The following is a 19,570-nucleotide window of genomic DNA, read 5'->3' on the forward strand; positions in this document are numbered from 1 at the left end:
CCAATGTACCATCTATGATCAACATTCCCAAAGATCAAATAGCAACAGGAGTATCCCTCGAACTAGCAAATATTTTTATGGGACATTCCCTTCTTTCGTTAAAAAGTACCACTTTGACCAAAATGGAGACATTTCCAACTAAGGCCAAATTTAAAATGACGGTTTAATGTCGGTTTATGTCTGCTTGTCTGTGTATTTATTATGGTTTGAGCCACCCCATCGGCAGGCAACCATGTTTTCGCTGCCAACATCTCGTGAGTGCGAAAATGAATTAGCACTTCACCGCTACCCCAAGTAACATTTTTGTTGTATAATAGCTTATCAGGCACTTGTACCACGGGAATTAGCTGTACAATAGTTTAATAAGCTATTATATAACAAAAATGTTACTTGGGACGTTTCACTCAACTGCCAGCAGTCTGATTTCGGCCCGTTGTTAAAATTTGAGCCCGGACATCCTCTCGCTGTCACTTATTGCAGTTCGATATAGAGATGTCAATAGGGTGGTTTGAACTACTAGTTTTTCACCATTTTTACGTTTATTTTGAAATAATGAGCACTTTCATGGCCTCTCCTGGAAAAGAAAATTAGTTCTGGTTCGTTACCAACCATGTCAAAAAAATTTGTCTTATATCGAGGTAACAATTTTCGTTTTTCGAATTGTCTTATGTCGAGGTTGTTTCAAAACAAGGTTGTTTTATATCGAGGTATTCCTCGAAGTATCAGTTCAGAATGCGAACCATTTCCAAACCAAACAAATATCAGCAACTTCGTAGTCCCGAATCGTGTTAAAAAATATTTATTTAACAGAGCTCAACAAATAAACGCTTGATTGAAAATGTGCTTGTTATAGGTTACCCTTGTTAAAAGTCCTTTGCAATTCTTTCTTCTATTTAGCCCGCCTGTCAACGAAAGCGTTACTCACACAAACAAAAAACTGTCATCGAGTTCGATAATCGGCTTCGGTTTTTTTATTGTTTGCGTCCTTTCTCGCTCGCTTCGTCGTGTCATTTCCACCTTTTTCGAGCAAAGCGGACGAAATCGTTTAATTCAGTGAAATTTCTGGAAATCCACAAAAATACGTGACAAATCAATAATTTCTGGCAGTGACTGTGAGAAGGTGTGTTCAGTGTTCACTTTACGTAAAATAACTCTCCAAAGTTCGACGGATTCAGTGATATTTTAGTGTTTTTTTGAAAATCGTTTGGCAGCCATTTTCTTCTAGCGAAGAGTATGAATCGATGCTGGTATCGACTTTCTGCTGAATGAATTTATAGAAAGTGTCGGAATTGTGTAATTAAGAAGCATAGTTCAGTGTGTTAAAATGGCCAGCCCATCACCGGTGAACAGTCCAATGCCACCACCGCAAGCACCAAGCCCAATGGGACCACCTTCGCAGAGTCCGGCCCCTTCCCCGTCACCGCATAGTCCCTATCAGCCGCCTCCAGGACCACCACAAGGTCCCCCTCACATGGGTCCAGGGCAAGGGCCACCGCATCCTCATGGTCCTCCGGGTCCACCACAAGGTGGTCATTTGCCAATGCAGGGTCCTCCGCAACAGCACGGACCGCAACCTCCCAATCCGCACGGTCCACCACCACCACAACACGGTCCGCCTCACATGAATGGACCCCCACCATCGCAAGGCCCGGGTGGCCCTCAAGGGCCGCCTCCTCCTCATCATATGCAAGGACCCGGGGGACCGGGAGTTCCTCCAGGTCCACCACCTCAACACATGCAACAACATCCGCCCGGTCCACCCCATCCGCAAATGGGGCAACATTCAGGACCTCCCCCAACTCAACAACACCCAGGATTACCACCCCATCAGGGACCACCCATGCCACCGGGAATGGTACCCGGAGGATATCCGCCCCATTCGATGCCACCAAACTCAGTGAGTAGCGATTCTATGAATATTATGTTTTATTGCCATTAAAATACAATTATTGCTTTGATTTAACATTCTCCTTCACCTTATTAACAATACTTTGTATCTGCTGTGCCAGCTGCTCACTACTGGCTGCAATTATATCCGGTTTGAGAATGTCGTACTCTCCACCATTGATGTGTGTTACTACACCGCCAGCTTCCCGCACTATCAATGCTCCGGCTGCAATGTCCCACGGTTTTAAACATTCAATACTATAGCAATCGATGTTTCTACTTGCAATGTAGGCCAACGAAAGGGCAGCTGAACCGAAGGCTCGCAACCCAATACAGTGCTGGATAAACTCTTCGCCACGACCGAAGATGTGCGGTTTAGCGGGAGCGTGGCTTGCAATTGAAAATTCAAGTCCCACAAGAGCGTTTTCAAGCTGCAAGAAAATTGATAATGTTACTTCTGGTTGCAGGACTTTTTTTTTAATGACATACCTCTTGAAGGCCACTGGTGTGAATTTTCTTTTCATTCAAAAACGCTCCCTTTCCTTTCACTGCCGTATAAAACTCGTCCAGGCATGGGTTTGAGACTATCCCAATTTTTAAATCACCATCCACGACAAGAGCTACGGATATAGCAATAAACTTCACACCTCGCACAAAGTTGATTGTCCCATCGATTGGGTCGATGATCCACGTTGGCCGTTTGGCAAGGGGCTCGTCTTGCCAGTTTTCGCTGGCCGATTCTTCAGCCAAAAACCGATGGTCCGGAAAGCGTTTTTTCAAACCCTCGACTAGTATGTCTTCCACACGCCGGTCGTACTCGGTTACGAAATCCCAATGGCGTCCCTTAACTTCGACCGGCTTGGATGGATTGTTAAAGCCTTCCAACACAATGGGGCCACATTCTTTTGTAAGCTTAACAGCCAGCTGGAATGCTTCGTCGATTTCCTGATCGTTCATGGCGTGCAATAATGGTGTCTTGTTCTTAGAATTGAACTCCGCGATGCAATGTGACTACTAATTTATCAAACGATGTGACTACAACTGATAAGATTTCAGATGATGGCATTAGTTGCGTTTACTATTGGATGCTGTTGGTACAGTGATTAAACAATGACTGCAGCTTTGATAAACCTGTTCTGCCAGCCAGCGCTTAGTAGTAGTAGCAGTAGTAGTGATAATGTGACATAAAGATAGAAGATGTTGCCGGATCAGTGGAATGTTACTCGTGATTAAAAGGCATAAAAAGCATAATGCTTTCACTAACTGTAGTTAGAGAAAGGTTGCTAGGTTGAAAAATTTTGATCATGTACATGTTTTCAGTATTTTTCGTTGTTACTTCATGATGGGATATTAAATAGATAGAGGTGGTAGTCATACATCTGCCTTGAATATGGACTGATTAGTATCATAGCTCGTTGCAAACGGGAACACTGGTTATTTTATGAGCGCAATCGCAGTACAAAAGGTGCAACGTCACCTCACTCAAATAGGGTACGTTCACTTATATTTAATCTCGATGTAATTGATTACATGTTCGGTAGTTTTATTTTCTTTATGCCGTGTTTGAAACATGCGTAACTTAGCATTAAAATGGACAAAAAATGTATCTATAAGTTTGAACTAAAATGGGGCTCGCATTGAGTAAATTGGCTTGCACAACAAAGACTACAAACTGTTAGTCTATAGACTATAACCTCCAAACACAGTCCTATTGTTCACAGCTCTTCTTAGGGATGGCGACTCTGTGCTATGAGAGTCATGCCGTCGAAACGGAATTTTCAAATGTTATTTGCTTGAATTCGCTTCGTCCGTTTATTCAAATTTTCCCGTTGGGGTCAATTGTTAACTTAATAAATGTCGGTGTTGTGGTTAGAGTTCACTGCTTCTTTTGAAATTAGATCTTGGGCACGTACCTACTTAGGGATAAATAGCCTTGGCAGTTGTTTTAATGCATGCTTACAAAAAGAATTTCAATTGAAATGACAATTCATTGGCCTATTTCAATAATGTTTAATACTTTAATAAAACAAATCTTAGCTTTTCACATTGTATATAATGTAGAATCACACTATATACAACGTGAAAAACTAAGATTTGTTTATTCGAAGATTTTATAGAGGAATAGTTATAAATCTCATCCCGGCGCTAAATGACTTTATATTCCCTCCAAATGGTTTAAGTAAGAAACCACGAAAATTTCATCAAAAATTATTATGACGCCACTGAAACGGGTTCTGACCATCATTAAGACTAGTAAAGTATTTGAGAGCTTCACCATTTTTAATTTAATTACACTACCTTCGACAAAGTTTTACATGCCTTAGTGACTGAAGGATGTTCTTCCTTGATTCATTTTTTAAAACCCGGCTTTAAAATAAAAAGTAACGCCTACGCCGTTGTGGTTTTGTAAACATGAATTAAACTGTAGTACCTGCTAGGAGTTGCGGAGCTGCCGGGTAGGTACATAAGTTTGGACCGGTTTTAATAATGCTGGGTATATTGACTGCCTTGTATTAGATCAACCCGGAAAAAAACTTATTGATTTGTGCATCTAAACAAAAGTAAATTACCATAAGTTGATTAGCTGACATCGAGCTGAATAAAGAGGTAGAGCATTTGGAATATTTCAAAGCAATCGATTCTCTTCCTACTCTAGCTGCAAAGCAATGTACAACATTGCAACATCCAGTTTTGACCGGGTAAATGTCAGTAAAACTGGAAGCAGGTCGGCAGACGAATCCTAGACTGGAAAGTGACTTCGCGGCGCTAACGCCAACAAGTTTGTTGAACCTGACTCTGAAGTCAATGGTAATATTTTTATGCAATTACACATTACCGACGAATTCCGGGAGCTTAGAAGAAAAACTCATTTCGAATCTGATTATAATTGATTCATCCCCGGATCTCCCTTTGTTAAAAAGGAGCGAATACTTGATTGACACTCCCATTATGTAATTTTCGTGTTGTTCCGCTCTGGGGATAAAATAAAGCATCTATATTTCATTACTTTCTTTTACCATGCCCTTTGTTTATAATAGATCTATTCTGGTAGAACTTTACTTACTTATTGATCCATGTCTGCCGGTCCGACAGAGTCTGCTCAGCCGACGCCTACCATGACTTTCGCCTGTCACCAAGATATGCCCAGTGTGTTATATTCGTACGCAATTTCTATTCTCGCCTTCCAATCGGCCTCGAAGTACGATGCTGGTCTGACAAGCCAGTCGTCATATGTTCGAATCTCGGTTGGGAGGACGTTAGAGATGTACCGCGTACATCGTCAGCATTGTTTGACGGCGTACGTTCCTTGAACGAAACGTCTTGCGGAGAGAAATGTAGGCTCGCGTCGTTTGGACTCCACATCAGCCCACTTAGAAGGTATCTACGTCCAGCATTACTGGACTCACCCTGGCGAGACCCAACAATCTTTCTCCTTATCCGGATTGCTGTCGTCTACTTGGACTGGACACACTCGAACAGGTATTACTCGTGACCTGAATGGCCAAATTGATTTGCCGAAGCTCCGGTCCATGATGAACTACCTTGCATCGCAACGTGTACCGAGACCCTCACCCATACTAATTAACGCCTTTCACCGTACCAATTTCGGTTATTTTGAAGGGCTTTCAGTGTGAGTTTGAAGTTTGAATTTAAAGAGCCTTCTCTCATGGTTAAGCATAAAATTATTAGATGTGATTCACTTCAATTCTTATATCGATTCATTAAGACAAATTTTGTCAGATGATAAGAGTGAATAGAATAAAAAAAAATAAAAAGAACAACAGCTAAACGGCGAGGAACAGACGGTTTATTTACGAATAGAGAAAAACCTAGTGTTCCATTTGCAAACAAATAGTTTAGTTTTCCTATGGCCTCGACAACCTCATCATTTAGTAGTAGTAGTAGCCACCTCAAGGACTTGCCAATGTATGTAGGTAGAATCACAGTAGATCCAAATTTGATTATCAAATAAATTTCACACTAATGCTGTTACAGAGTGGCCAAAAGGGATTGGGCGCCACAAGCAAAGGCACTTTTGCGCATTCCGGGGTTATAAGAGTCGCCTTCCAGCATTTGGATCCTGCCATGTAATAATCAATTTCGCTGTACCAACTTTATCCCACGTGATTATTTGTTTGTTTTGAATTGAGATATGTCATATTTGCTTCAGATCTTAAGGATTCAGGTTGGCAATCCACTTCATCATCCAGCTTTCCACATTTATGATATCAAATAATACTATTAATAATATAATATAAAGATGAAATGGGCAAAAATAGCACAATCTCCCCTACGATAAAACTGAACCTTGTCGTGGTGTAGGGCTTTTTAACTAATCAGTAAATGAACAGCGGTCACGTTTACTTCTGAATGTGGGTATATATCAAAATACTTTTGTGATTTCAAGTGGGACTCGGGGTAAAAATTTACCAAATGTGATTGTTGCGTTGTTCAGAAAGTGCTTTTATTCCGTTTAAGAATAAGGCCAGTATGGGGATCTCTGACAATAGATGAAGTTTTCTGGGATTCATCCCTATTTATCACAACTGTCACAAATATTTCCGAAAAATGTCGGATTGATTGAGTTGGTCGGGGGCTTAGGGTTAGCAAGGGTATGTAAGCGGGATACCAGATCCGATTGGATGCCGAAGGACCACTCTGTAATGATTACGGGTAATAGCACTTCTTAGGTAGCAGATGGGAAAATTAAGTCAATTCGTGTCGCGTGTTCGAGTTTCGGCTAGGCTGTGCTGCTAGATAGAGTAGGATTTTTGCACTGGCCTCGTGGCTGTCTTGAGCTCTGATGGCCGCCCGCGGGCTCTGTTTAAGCCCAGAGCTTTACAGCACTTTGGTCTCGAGGGTTGGAAGACGGACGAGTCTATATTTTGAAGCTTCTGTCGACTACCGCGAACGTCCAGCTTGTGCTGCGCTCAATTTGCTTTGTATCGTGGGAATGCACTGTGAATGCTAAGGGGATGAAAGATTAAATTTGCCCTGATAAGTTGATGACCACTAGTGCTCCGAAATTTGTCTTACCTATTGGTTCATTTGTGGTTGTTTGTGTTGGAAAACTGAAAGCGGGCGCGCGGTTGAAGACCGGTGTCAGGCGTGGCTGACGAATCCTCCACTTCTTCACTATACCACATATTGCAACTCGAGTGGTACAAAAAGTCCAAAGCACATTTACAAATTCGATCTATTATTTTTCTTCTCATCATCATCATCATCATCATTATAGTTAAAATATGACATTCCGGCCTTTGGCAGAGAGATCTTAGAGTCAGTTCGTGGAGTCCGCGCAGGGCCGAAACGCCTCCGCCTGCGGGTATAGGCGTGACGGCTATGCTTGGGGCTCTACCTGTGTTTTAGTGGGCGCCAGTGCTTGTCTCGTCAGGTAGAACTGATGTTTGAGGTCTCCCTGACACTTTGTTGATAACACAAAAGGGCCCAGCGCAGAGTTTTATACGCTATTAAGCGACCAGTTGGATAACCCGAAAAAAAAGGAAATATAAAGATGAAATGGGCAAAAATAGCACAATCTCACAAGCAGTCTTTCGAATGGAACAGAGTTGCGTCCTTTGAGGTTCCATAAGTGCTTCTAATAATTAATTTAATTTTTTCATTCTGGTATCTATGTGCAGTATTAAAACTCGTTTTGGCCAACGTTTTTACTATGTAGCGGGAGATGCTTCATAAGCCAGAACAAAACAAAAATAAATAAAATAACTTATATTAGGCTTACCTATTAGCAAGGCCGTGTGGCTCCGCCGTCTGCCCAAAACCGCGATTTTCAGACCAGTCAGCCGGGTACCACCCAGCATCGCATCTCCTAGCTTGGCTACTCAATAGAGCATTACCAGGAATGGCCACGTGGAGGCGCTAGTTAGGGGCTTGGGATGGCTAGAGCTATATTGGACGCTCCTCATTTGCCTTCCCTATTTCATACCCTCTCGACAACTTCATCATTTACACGAAAAACTTTAACGTTGATGACGTTGATGGCTTCAATGAGCAGAAGCGCAGAAGCAGAGGCAGAAAAGACACTACATATGCAGGCTGTGAGATCTTACTTACTTACTTAGGTGGCTTGCCGTCCTAAGACAAAGTCTGTTGAACAAAGTTTCTCCATGTAACTCGGTTGAAGGCTACCGCTCTCCAATTCCTCGGACACCGAGTACTCTCCGTCAGATCTCGCTCCACCTGGTCTAACCATCTTGCTCGCTGCGCTCCTGGTCGTCTTGTTCCTACCGGGTTTGAGGCGAACACCATCTTGGCAGGGTAGTTGTCCGGCATTGTTGCAACATGCCCTGCCCATCGTATCCGTCCAGCTTTAGCCACCTTCTGGATACTGGGTTCGCCATAGAGCTGTGCGAATTCATGGTTCATCCTCCGCCTCCATACTCCGTTTTCCTGTACTCCGCCGAAGATCGTTCTTAGTACTCGTCGTTCGAAAACTCCGAGCACTCGCAGGTCCTCCTCGAGCATTGTCCGTGTTTTATGCCCGTAGAGAACAACCGGTCTAATAAGCGTCTTGTACAGGGTGCACTTTGTACGGGGACTTAGTCTGCTCGACCGCAATTGCTTGTGGAGCCCATAGTAAGCACGACTTCCGCTGATAATACGCCTCCGAATCTCACGGCTGGTATCATTGTCCGCCGTTACCAGTGAGCCAAGGTAGACAAATTCATCGACTACCTCAAACTCATCGCCGTCGATCAATATACTACTGCCCAAGCGGTGTCGTTCGGCCTCGGTTCCGCTGGCCAGCATGTACTTTGTCTTAGACGGATTTACCTTTAACCCAATCTTTTCTGCTTCGCGCTTTAGTCTGGTGTACTGTTCAGCCACCGCCACAGATGTTCTGCGAATAATATCCTTGTCATCGGCAAAGCAGATGAATTGACTAGATTTGTTGAATATCGTGCCCCGCGTGTTAATATCCGCTGTGAGATCTAGATTTTGTGAATAAAATGGTGCAAAATAAATACTAATAGCATTGACGTAAACAGAGGTACGAACTTTCTGTTGGATTACTTCGTTCTGCGAAAACATTCATAATGTACTTCCCATCATTCCCCTATATAAATCTCTCTAAAGTCTCTTATCGCGCTTATCGTGTGCAAGTGCAAGAAACCAGTGAAATTATTCCGTTGTTTCGCTCAGTTAGGTTTCTGTAGCGAACATAGCAAACAAACCAACGTTCTCCGCTGTGCACGACTTCGGCCGCCGGAACGCCGTTATCTGCAAACAAAAAAAAACGCAGATAAACTCTAAAATTAGGTTGGCCTGTGTTGTGGTGATTTTTCTTTTTGCTTTTGTGTCGCTAATATTTTCGCCAGTAAAGTTAGGTTAAATTAGCTTATGTTAACTAATCTAGTGCAGGTCTGATAATACCTGAAGATATTATTTTATCAAAACATGTGTAATACTAATAATTTTGGCTTCCTTCGTAATTTTCAAGATCCTTTAAGATATTTTTTATCTACTCCCGCTACGATGAAATATAAATTTTGTTTAATTATGCACCCGAAAAGAAAAAAAAAAGCGATTTGTTGACGGTTTATCCAGTGTATCTTATCCAGTGGTTAACTTATTCTATAAAAACAAAAACGAACAACCACCCTCACGCCTTTTCGTCACATTTGTGCTTATTAATTTCATCCATCAGATTTTCCAATTTGTCATCAACACTTTTAGTTGTACCTCGTAAGCCTGCAGTCGATCCATCTATAGAGGCAGTTGTGCTACCCAAGCCTTGGACACCGGGTGTTCCTTCGTTTATTCTAGTGCTTTCAGTAACCGCTTTACTTGGTTGTCCAGAAATTTCGGAACTCGTATATGAAGGAGTAGTTCCATTACAGCTAGGACCAATACATATTGTTGTGTTGCCGATGCTTCCCGGAGTACTTCGACTTGCGGCACCTGGCTGTCCGGGGGGTACGGAACCCGGTAAGGAAGGACTGGTTGTGTTACATTCAGGGCCGATACAGACTGTTGTGGTAAGTTGTACTTGTGCGTCTGGTTTCCCTGGTTGTTCTGGAATTTCTGAACCTGGATAAGGTGAACTGCCTCCTGGAGCCCCTGGTTGTCCAGGAATTGTAGAACCGCTACCTTTGGGTGTGATTTGGCCAGGTTGTCCTGGAATTTCTGAAGCTGGATAGGGCGAACTGCCTCCTTTGCATCCTGGGCCGAAACAAGCTGGTGTGCTGCCTGTGCCTCGTGGAGCCCCTGATTGTCCAGGAGTTGTAGAACCGTTACTTTTGGGTGTGCTTTGGCCAGGTTGTCCTGGAATTTCTGAACCTGGATAAGGTGAACTGCCTCCTGGAGCCCCTGGTTGTCCTGGAATTTCTGAAGCTGGATAGGGCGAACTGCCTCCTGGAGTCCCTGGTTGTCCAGGAATTGTAGAACCGCTACCTTTGGGTGTGCTTTGGCCTGGTTGTCCTGGGATTTCTGATCCTGGATATGGTGAACTGCCTCCTTTGCATCCCGGGCCGATACAAGCTGGTGTGCTGCCTGCTCCACCTGGAGCCCCAGATTGTCCAGGTATTGTAGAACCTCTACCTTTGGGTGTGCTTTGGTCAGGTTGTCCTGGAATTTCTGAACCAGGATATGGTGAACTGCCTCCTGGAGCCCCAGATTGTCCAGGAATTGTAGAACCGATACCTTTGGGAGTGCTTTGGCCAGGTTGTCCTGGAATTTCTGAACCTGGATATGGTGAACTGCCTCCTTTGCATCCTGGGCCGATACAAGCAGGTGTGCTGCCTGTTCCACCTGGAGCCCCAGACTGTCCAGGAGTTGTGGAACCGCTACCTTTGGGTGTGCTTTGGCCAGGTTGTCCTGGAATTTCTGAACCTGGATAAGGTGAACTGCCTCCTGGAGCCCCTGATTGTCCAGGAATTGTAGAACCGCTACCTTTGGGTGTGCTTTGGTCAGGTTGTCCTGGAATTTCTGAACCAGAATATGGTGAACTGCCTCCTGGAGCCCCAGATTGTCCAGGAATTGTAGAACCGCTACCTTTAGGTGTGCTTTGGCCAGGTTGTCCTGGGATTTCTGAACCTGGATATGGTGAACTGCCTCCTTTGCATCCTGGGCCGATACAAGCTGGTGTGCTGCCGGTGCCCCCTGGAGCCCCTGATTGTCCAGGAATTGTGGAACCGCTACCTTTGGGTGTGCTTTGCCCAGGTTGTCCTGGAATTTCTGAACCTGGATAAGGTGAACTGCCTCCTGGAGCCCCTGATTGTCCAGGAATTGTAGAACCGCTACCTTTGGGTGTGCTTTGCCCAGGTTGTCCTGGAATTTCTGAACCTGGATAAGGTGAACTGCCTCCTGGAGCCCCAGATTGTCCAGGAATTGTAGAACCGATACCTTTGGGAGTGCTTTGGCCAGGTTGTCCTGGAATTTCTGAACCTGGATATGGTGAACTGCCTCCTTTGCATCCTGGGCCGATACAAGCAGGTGTGCTGCCTGTTCCACCTGGAGCCCCAGACTGTCCAGGAGTTGTGGAACCGCTACCTTTGGGTGTGCTTTGGCCAGGTTGTCCTGGAATTTCTGAACCTGGATAAGGTGAACTGCCTCCTGGAGCCCCTGGTTGTCCTGGAATTTCTGAAGCTGGATAGGGTGAACTGCCCCCTGGAGCCCCTGATTGTCCAGGAATTGTAGAACCGCTACCTTTGGGTGTGCTTTGGCCAGGTTGTCCTGGAATTTCTGAAGCAGGATAGGGTGAACTGCCTCCTGGAGCTCCAGATTGTCCAGGTACTGTAGATCCGCTACCTTTGGGTGTGCTTTGGCCAGGTTGTCCTGGGATTTCTGAACCTGGATATGGTGAACTGCCTCCTGGAGCCCCTGGTTGTCCTGAAATTTCTGAACCAGGATATGGTGAACTGCCTCCTTTGCATCCTGGGCCGATACAAGCTGGTGTGCTGCCGGTGCCTCCTGGAGCCCCTGATTGTCCAGGAATTGTAGAACCGCTACCTTTGGGTGTGCTTTGGCCAGGTTGTCCTGGAATTTCTGAACCAGGATAGGGTGAACTGCCTCCTGGAGCTCCAGATTGTCCAGGTACTGTAGAACCGCTACCTTTGGGTGTGCTTTGGCCTGGTTGTCCTGGGATTTCTGAACCTGGATATGGTGAACTGCCTCCTGGAGCCCCTGGTTGTCCTGGAATTTCTGAACCAGGATATGGTGAACTGCCTCCTTTGCATCCTGGGCCGATACAAGCTGGTGTGCTGCCGGTGCCTCCTGGAGCCCCTGATTGTCCAGGAATTGTGGAACCGCTACCTTTGGGTGTGCTTTGGCCAGGTTGTCCTGGAATTTCTGAACCAGGATAGGGTGAACTGCCTCCTGGAGCCCCTGGTTGTCCTGGAATTTCTGAACCTGGATAAGGTGAATTGCCTCCTGGAGCCGCTGGTTGTCCTGGAATTTCTGAAGCTGGATAGGGCGAACTACCTCCTGGAGCCCCTGATTGTCCAGGAATTGTAGAACCGCTACCTTTGGGTGTGCTTTGGCCAGGTTGTCCTGGAATTTCTGAACCTGGATATGGTGAACTGCCTCCTTTGCATCCTGGGCCGATACAAGCTGGTGTGCTGCCAGTATAGCCGACTCCGGGAGACCCTGGAGCACCGCTGATCGTTGTTGGTACGGGCGGGCCAATTACACAAGAGCAGCACATGTCGTTTGTGCTCGGTAGTATTGGAACGTCACTGGATCCGTCATCCGGGGTGAATGGATAGCACTGATGTCCAACATGAACTGCAACGGGACGAGGGTACCACTGACTGGGTTTCTTTATTACATTACCTATTAATAAAAAAGTGAGAGCCGTGTCGTATACTAAACAACCTAGAAATAAACTTACAAGTTCCTAGTTCCCACTCAACGTCGATAAGGTCCTCTGCCTCAAGCGAATGTATGATAAAAAACTGCAACAGTATGGCCAATGGTAAGCGAACCATTTTTGAATGCCAAATTGTCGTGCCAATGGTAATAAAGTTCCTTTTATAAGGGAGTTTCAGTTGCTTAGCATCGGTTTAACTTGTTAATTGGTAATTTGCAATAATTTTGCATGCTAAATTTGCTGTTTTGTAAACATAAAGGAAATTACTCTTTCAGTCTTTGTACGATTCACACAATTTTTACTTTGGCACATACCTGTTAAAGGAAAAGGAATGATTGAAGTGAGTGGTTAATTGTTCTTTTTTATCATCAATTTTTTTGCAAACAATTATTATGATAAACAGTAAATTAGAATTTCGACATTATCTAAATGAAAACCGTTTGAAATCCATCATCAGAACTGATATAAACTGCAAACCATTTTCTTTCAATTCCAAAGGTTCCCCCTCCGCCTGGTCCAATGCAACCGGGTGGTCCTGGTCCTGCTTTGTCCGGTCCTGGGCCCAGCATGTCCGGTCCGGGTGGCCCGGGGATGATGCCAGGTGGTCCACCGCCGCCACCGGGCCAGGAGAATCTGAACGCCCTTCAGCGAGCGATTGATTCAATGGAAGAGAAAGGCCTTCAGGAAGATCCACGTTATTCGCAACTGCTGGCACTGCGTGCCACATCCAAACAACAGAACCTAAACGCATCCCAGCTACATCAGCTGCGTGGACAGATTATGGCCTATCGTTTGCTGGCGCGTCATCAACCGATCAGTAAACAGCTAGCTTCTCAGATACAAGCTCAACGTTCCGACGGAACTCCACCGCAATGTCCAACACCGCCAGCAAGCCCATTCCCCGGACCACAGGGTGGTCCATCGCCGCAGCCTGGCCTCCAACAGCAGCAACCACCCCAGCAGGGTCCCCAACAGGGTCCCCCACAAGGGCCGCCGAGTGTTTCGGTCGGTAAAACTGGTCCTCCAGAGCCAGGAAAGCCACCAGCCGGTGGCATGCCGCCCAATCAAAGTCCTATGCCGGGTATGACAATGGGTGCACATCAGCAACAAATGGGAGGTCCGGGTGGACCTGCTCAGCCTCAGAGACCTAGCTCGCAAGGACCCGCAGGTGCTGGACCCCGTCCGGCAGCTCAAGCACCTGTAGTCCAGCCCATACAGAAGCAAAACCGCGTCACAACGGTTGCCAAACCTGTAGGATTAGATCCGATAACCATCCTGCAGGAGCGGGAGAATCGTATGGCTGCACGAATTGCTTTACGAATGGAAGAGCTGAATAACCTTCCTGCCACAATGCCGGAAGATATGCGGATTCAAGCTCAAATCGAACTTCGCGCTCTGCGAGTTTTGAACTTCCAACGTCAACTGCGGTCTGAAATAGTCCAATGCACCAGAAGAGATACGACCCTGGAAACGGCCGTCAATGTTAAGGCATACAAACGCACCAAGCGTCAAGGGTTACGCGAAGCACGAGCAACCGAGAAGCTCGAAAAACAACAGAAACTGGAAGCCGAACGTAAACGACGTCAGAAGCACCAGGAGTTCCTGGCTTTGGTACTCCAACACGGAAAAGATTTCAAGGAATACCATCGCAATAACATCGCCAAGTTAGGACGACTGAACAAGGCCATCATGAACTACCATGCCAACGCTGAACGCGAACAGAAGAAGGAACAGGAACGCATCGAGAAGGAACGTATGCGGCGTTTGATGGCCGAAGATGAAGAGGGCTACCGAAAGCTTATCGATCAAAAGAAAGACAAACGTCTGGCATTCTTGCTTTCGCAGACCGACGAATACATCAGCAACTTAACCGAAATGGTCAAACAGCACAAGGTGGATCAAAAGAAAAAGAAAGATGACGAAGAAGAACGCAAACGTCGCAAGAAGCGAATGGTGCTGGAAAGTGGCGATATTCAGATGTTGGATACGGACTGTGAGGCGCACGACTGTCGCGTGACGGTGATGGAAACGGCAACCGGTAAGATGTTCACCGGAGATGATGCTCCCTATCTGCGGGATTTGTACGGATGGCTGCAGGTTCATCCGGGCTGGGAATATGTCATCTCCGACGGGGAGGACGACGAGGATGAGGACGATTCAGATGAGCGTAAGAAGAAGCGTGATAATGATCTTTCCGATGAGAACAAAACCCAGGAGGTTATCCAGAAGGCAAAGGTCGAAGATGACGAGTACAAAACGGAGGAGCAAACTTACTACAGCATTGCTCACACCGTACACGAGAAGGTTACCGAACAGGCTTCGATTTTGGTGAACGGAAAGCTGAAGGAGTATCAAATCAAGGGTTTGGAGTGGTTGGTGTCGCTGTTCAATAATAATTTGAACGGTATTCTGGCCGATGAGATGGGTCTAGGTAAGTGTGCTGTAGTTCCGAAGCATACAAATCATTTCTTAATGTTGGTCTACTTTTAGGTAAAACCATTCAAACCATCGGTTTAGTCACCTATTTAATGGAAAAGAAAAAGAACAACGGACCGTATTTGATTATTGTTCCCCTCTCTACCCTTTCTAATTGGGTATTGGAATTTGAAAAGTGGGCCCCCGCCGTTGGCGTGGTAGCCTACAAAGGCTCCCCAGCTGGACGTCGCGCCGTTCAAAATCAAATGAAAGCTACAAAATTCAACGTCCTGCTGACTACCTACGAATACGTTATAAAGGACAAAGCAGTGCTGGCAAAGATTTCCTGGAAGTACATGATAATCGACGAAGGTCATCGTATGAAAAACCATCACTGCAAGCTGACCCAGGTATTGAACACCCATTATACTGCTCCCCATCGATTGCTGTTGACGGGAACCCCGTTGCAAAATAAACTTCCAGAGCTGTGGGCTTTGTTGAATTTCCTACTTCCGTCGATCTTCAAATCATGCTCGACCTTTGAACAGTGGTTCAATGCACCATTTGCCACAACCGGCGAAAAGGTGGAACTAAACGAGGAAGAAACGATTCTTATCATTCGTCGTTTGCATAAAGTCTTACGTCCCTTCCTGTTGCGACGTCTCAAGAAGGAGGTAGAATCACAACTACCGGACAAGGTAGAGTATATTATCAAGTGCGATATGTCCGGATTGCAGCGCGTACTGTATAAGCACATGCAAAGCAAGGGCGTCCTCCTGACCGATGGTTCAGAGAAAGGTAATAAGGGCAAGGGAGGAGCGAAGGCTTTGATGAACACGATCGTACAGCTTCGTAAGCTTTGCAACCATCCGTTCATGTTCCAGCACATCGAAGAGAAATACTGCGATCATATTGGAATGCAGGGAACCGTAACGGGTCCCGATTTGTACCGGTCATCAGGAAAGTTTGAGCTGTTGGATCGTATTTTGCCAAAGCTTAAAGCTACTGGCCATCGTGTGCTACTGTTTTGTCAGATGACACAGTGCATGACCATCATCGAGGACTATCTGAGCTGGCGTGGGTTCGGCTATCTGCGCTTGGATGGTACCACAAAAGCTGAGGAACGTGGAGATTTGCTGAAGAAATTCAACTGCAAAAACTCGGAATATTTCGTATTTCTCTTATCAACCCGCGCCGGTGGTTTGGGTTTGAATTTACAAACGGCGGACACTGTTATTATATTCGATTCGGATTGGAATCCCCACCAGGATCTGCAGGCACAGGATCGTGCCCATCGTATCGGACAGCGAAACGAGGTTCGCGTGCTTCGTTTGATGACCGTGAACTCGGTCGAAGAGCGCATTCTGGCTGCCGCTCGGTACAAGTTGAACATGGACGAAAAAGTTATCCAAGCTGGTATGTTCGATCAGAAGTCTACCGGTAGCGAACGGCAGCAGTTTTTGCAAAGCATTCTACACCAGGACGAGATGGACGAAGAGGAAGAAAACGAGGTACCGGATGATGAAATGATAAATTTGATGATATCACGACATGATGAAGAGTTGGAACTGTTTAAAAAAATGGACGCCGAGCGAAAGGCGGAGGAGACAAAGCCCAGATTGCTCGAGGAATCGGAATTGCCAGATTGGTTAGTAAAGGAGGACGAAGAAGTTGATCGGTGGGAATATGAGGAGGATAATTCAATCTTGGGTCGCGGTTCGAGACAGCGTAAGGAGGTTGACTATACCGACAGTTTAACTGAGAAAGAATGGTTGAAGGCGATTGATGATGGAGCTGATTTTGACGAAGAACTTGAAGAGGAAGAGCGCGAGAAGAAACGTAAGGGACGTAAACGGAAAAGCAAACGAGATGATTCGGACGATGAGAGTATCATTTCTACTGTGACAAAGCGTAGGAAGGGCACAACTCACCCGAAGGTTAAAAAACAAATGGAAAGGGTAATCGATGCTGTTATCAAATACACGGATGCCGAAGGTCGTGTACTGAGTCAACCCTTCCTGAGGTTACCCTCCAAACGGGATCTTCCCGACTACTATGAGGTCATTAAGCGACCGATCGATATCAACAAAATTTTGATGCGTATTAAGGAAGCTAAATACGTGGACTTTGCAGATTTGCAGAAAGATTTCTTCCAGCTTTGCCAGAATGCGCAAATCTACAATGAGGAGGCGTCGCTCATCTATGAAGACAGCTTGGAGCTGCAATCGGTGTTCACTAACGCCAAACAGAAAGTCCTGGAGGCGGCTGAAGAAGAGGATTCCGACGATGATGGTAGGTTTTCCCATTTCTTCGCCCGTTGAAGCCTTCACTAATATTATTATTTCATTGTTACAGACGACGATGACAACTCGGATGAGGAATCGGGTAGCGTGAAAATGAAGCTGAAAATCTCCAAAGCAGGTGCTTCGTCATCGTCCTCACTGTCGACTTCGCGCTCAATGAAGGCCACTCCGGTGCGCAGGAAGCGTTCACAGAAAAAATACACTATCTCGGACGATGACGATGACGACATGGATTAAACTGCTGCAGTAGAAAACACTATGAGCACTCAACGTAAGCTTACAATTGTCTAACCGCACTTATTAATTCTTTTATCTTACTGTTAGAGTAGGTGTAAAAATATGCGTAATCTATAACTATTTGACAGTGGATGGTGTGTGATCAAATTTTTTAATTATTCTTAATTTCTTTACTTGGAAATTTGGCTTGGCAAATCTAATAAGATTCACTAAGAAACGATTTTTGACCGAGAAAATTTAAATGAAGTTTTTATTTATTCATTCGAAAAGATAAATTTATTTGCTAAATTCGAATCATTTTCATAAAAGTGCATGCTTCCTTATATTTGGTTCGTTATTGAGAGTTGAATTGAACAAATTCAACTGTTTTCAACATACATAATATGTTTATTCAAATAAAAACAGCATAGAATAAGCATCAATGACTCTATCAAAACTTTATTAGAAACATATTACATATATTCACTATAATCTAATCAGTATGTAGTAACAATTACGCTGCATATTAAGTGTTTGATGGCATGATCTATATTATTAACAAAGCTAAGCTAGGCAATATTGCAATAGGAACTAAGCAAGTGTTTTTGTTGTCCGAAAATCCGACATGACCGAAACTAGTTTTTAATGTCGTCGCGAAAATATTCACACAATTGCGTCTAATCGAACTTCAACCGAAAGAGAATCGTATTCTTCATTACGAAAAATCATATAGGCAATCAACTCGATCGAAGTTAAAATTCGGTTGGAATAAAAAATATGGATTAATTGGATTATATATGGATATGGATTATAATAACTAATTGGATGAACTGGATTGGAACTACAACTGGATTGGATTTCGATATAGGTATAGATGACAAAAAAAATGAAAAATGAGTTTTATGGCAGGTCTGTCACAACTGTCGATTGCTGGTCACGTGTGACAGCTTTACACCGCCACCGCACGTTTCTGTAAATAATTTGCTCAATCTCTTCTGCAAATCTTCGCTGTAATGCATCCCATTCCTAGGCTCCCAACTTGAAGGGTCTGATTAAATTACCCAATATCGAACAAAGCCTGCATGGCAGCGGCACCACCCTCTCCAGTAACATTGCTCCTTCCTTCCAAACTGGTAACGAATATTTGATTTTTCCTTCCTTCACCTTCCTTTAACAACAACATGAATAAGAAAATCAACCATTTCCAAAAGGTACTAACTACAGAACAACTGAGTAGATGTATAGATGACGTGCGAAGGCAGATCGGAAGTGCGCAGTCCGGTCGGTACGGACGTTTTTAGCGGAGTGACGAATGTGGAGCTGGAACAGGACGTCAACGTCAACGAAATGTGAAAAAAGACTCTGCCTTATTCGTGGTTTTGAATTCGTCTCCAGGGAGTCGTCATGAGAGTCGCATAAGTTTCCCGATCTCAATAAGTTTTTTTTATAACGGTCGTCTTTCTAATAGACGGAGGCAACGGAAGAAGAAAGTAAAAAAATCACAGGTGTTTATACTATCCAAATAGAATGGGACAAGACGTGAACTGGAAAGAGTGGTAAATTAGTTACGGAATGGTCATTGAAGTAACGCTTACTACACTGAGAAAACTTTTCGTATAGTTTCTATGTGTCCCACATATAGATTTTTGCAATGTGCCCAGTAAATGATCTTTATGTGCCAAACAGTTATCATATATGTGCAAGCGAAAAATTAGCACATACTATTCATATGCGTATAATTTTTATGTGTATAATTGCACTTACTATTCATACGCGTATAATTTTTATGTGTATTTCTGGAAAGATCGTGTTTATATGCGGCCCATGATAATCATATGGATTTTCATATGGAAATTTACTATTAGTTATGTGCAGAATATTTTGAGTGTAGGTTCGTAGTCGTTCCTCTTCACCTAAG

The 19,570-nt window shown here is 44.6% G+C and overlaps 2 protein-coding genes across 2 annotated transcripts; one reads left to right on the forward strand and one right to left on the reverse strand.

Annotated features, from left to right (window-relative positions):
* The first annotated feature begins 1,018 nt into the window (after positions 1-1,018).
* On the forward strand, positions 1,019-18,220 carry LOC128733692 (ATP-dependent helicase brm). The gene is made up of 4 exons (XM_053827458.1): positions 1,019-1,897; positions 13,217-15,149; positions 15,209-17,425; positions 17,489-18,220. Exons 1-4 carry the CDS (start codon positions 1,325-1,327, stop codon positions 17,671-17,673), a joined length of 4,908 nt encoding a protein of 1,635 aa, XP_053683433.1. The 5' UTR covers positions 1,019-1,324; the 3' UTR covers positions 17,674-18,220.
* LOC128733704 (uncharacterized) lies at positions 1,916-2,975 on the reverse strand. Its single transcript, XM_053827472.1, has 2 exons — positions 2,377-2,975; positions 1,916-2,318 (listed from the first exon to the last, which is right to left on the reverse strand). The coding sequence occupies exons 1-2, from the start codon at positions 2,842-2,844 to the stop codon at positions 1,947-1,949; spliced, it is 840 nt and encodes a 279-aa protein (XP_053683447.1). The 5' UTR covers positions 2,845-2,975; the 3' UTR covers positions 1,916-1,946.
* Positions 18,221-19,570: the final 1,350 nt, after the last annotated feature.

This window comes from Sabethes cyaneus, chromosome 2, assembly GCF_943734655.1.
Source record: "Sabethes cyaneus chromosome 2, idSabCyanKW18_F2, whole genome shotgun sequence".
In the NCBI taxonomy this organism is placed as follows: domain Eukaryota; kingdom Metazoa; phylum Arthropoda; class Insecta; order Diptera; family Culicidae; genus Sabethes; species Sabethes cyaneus.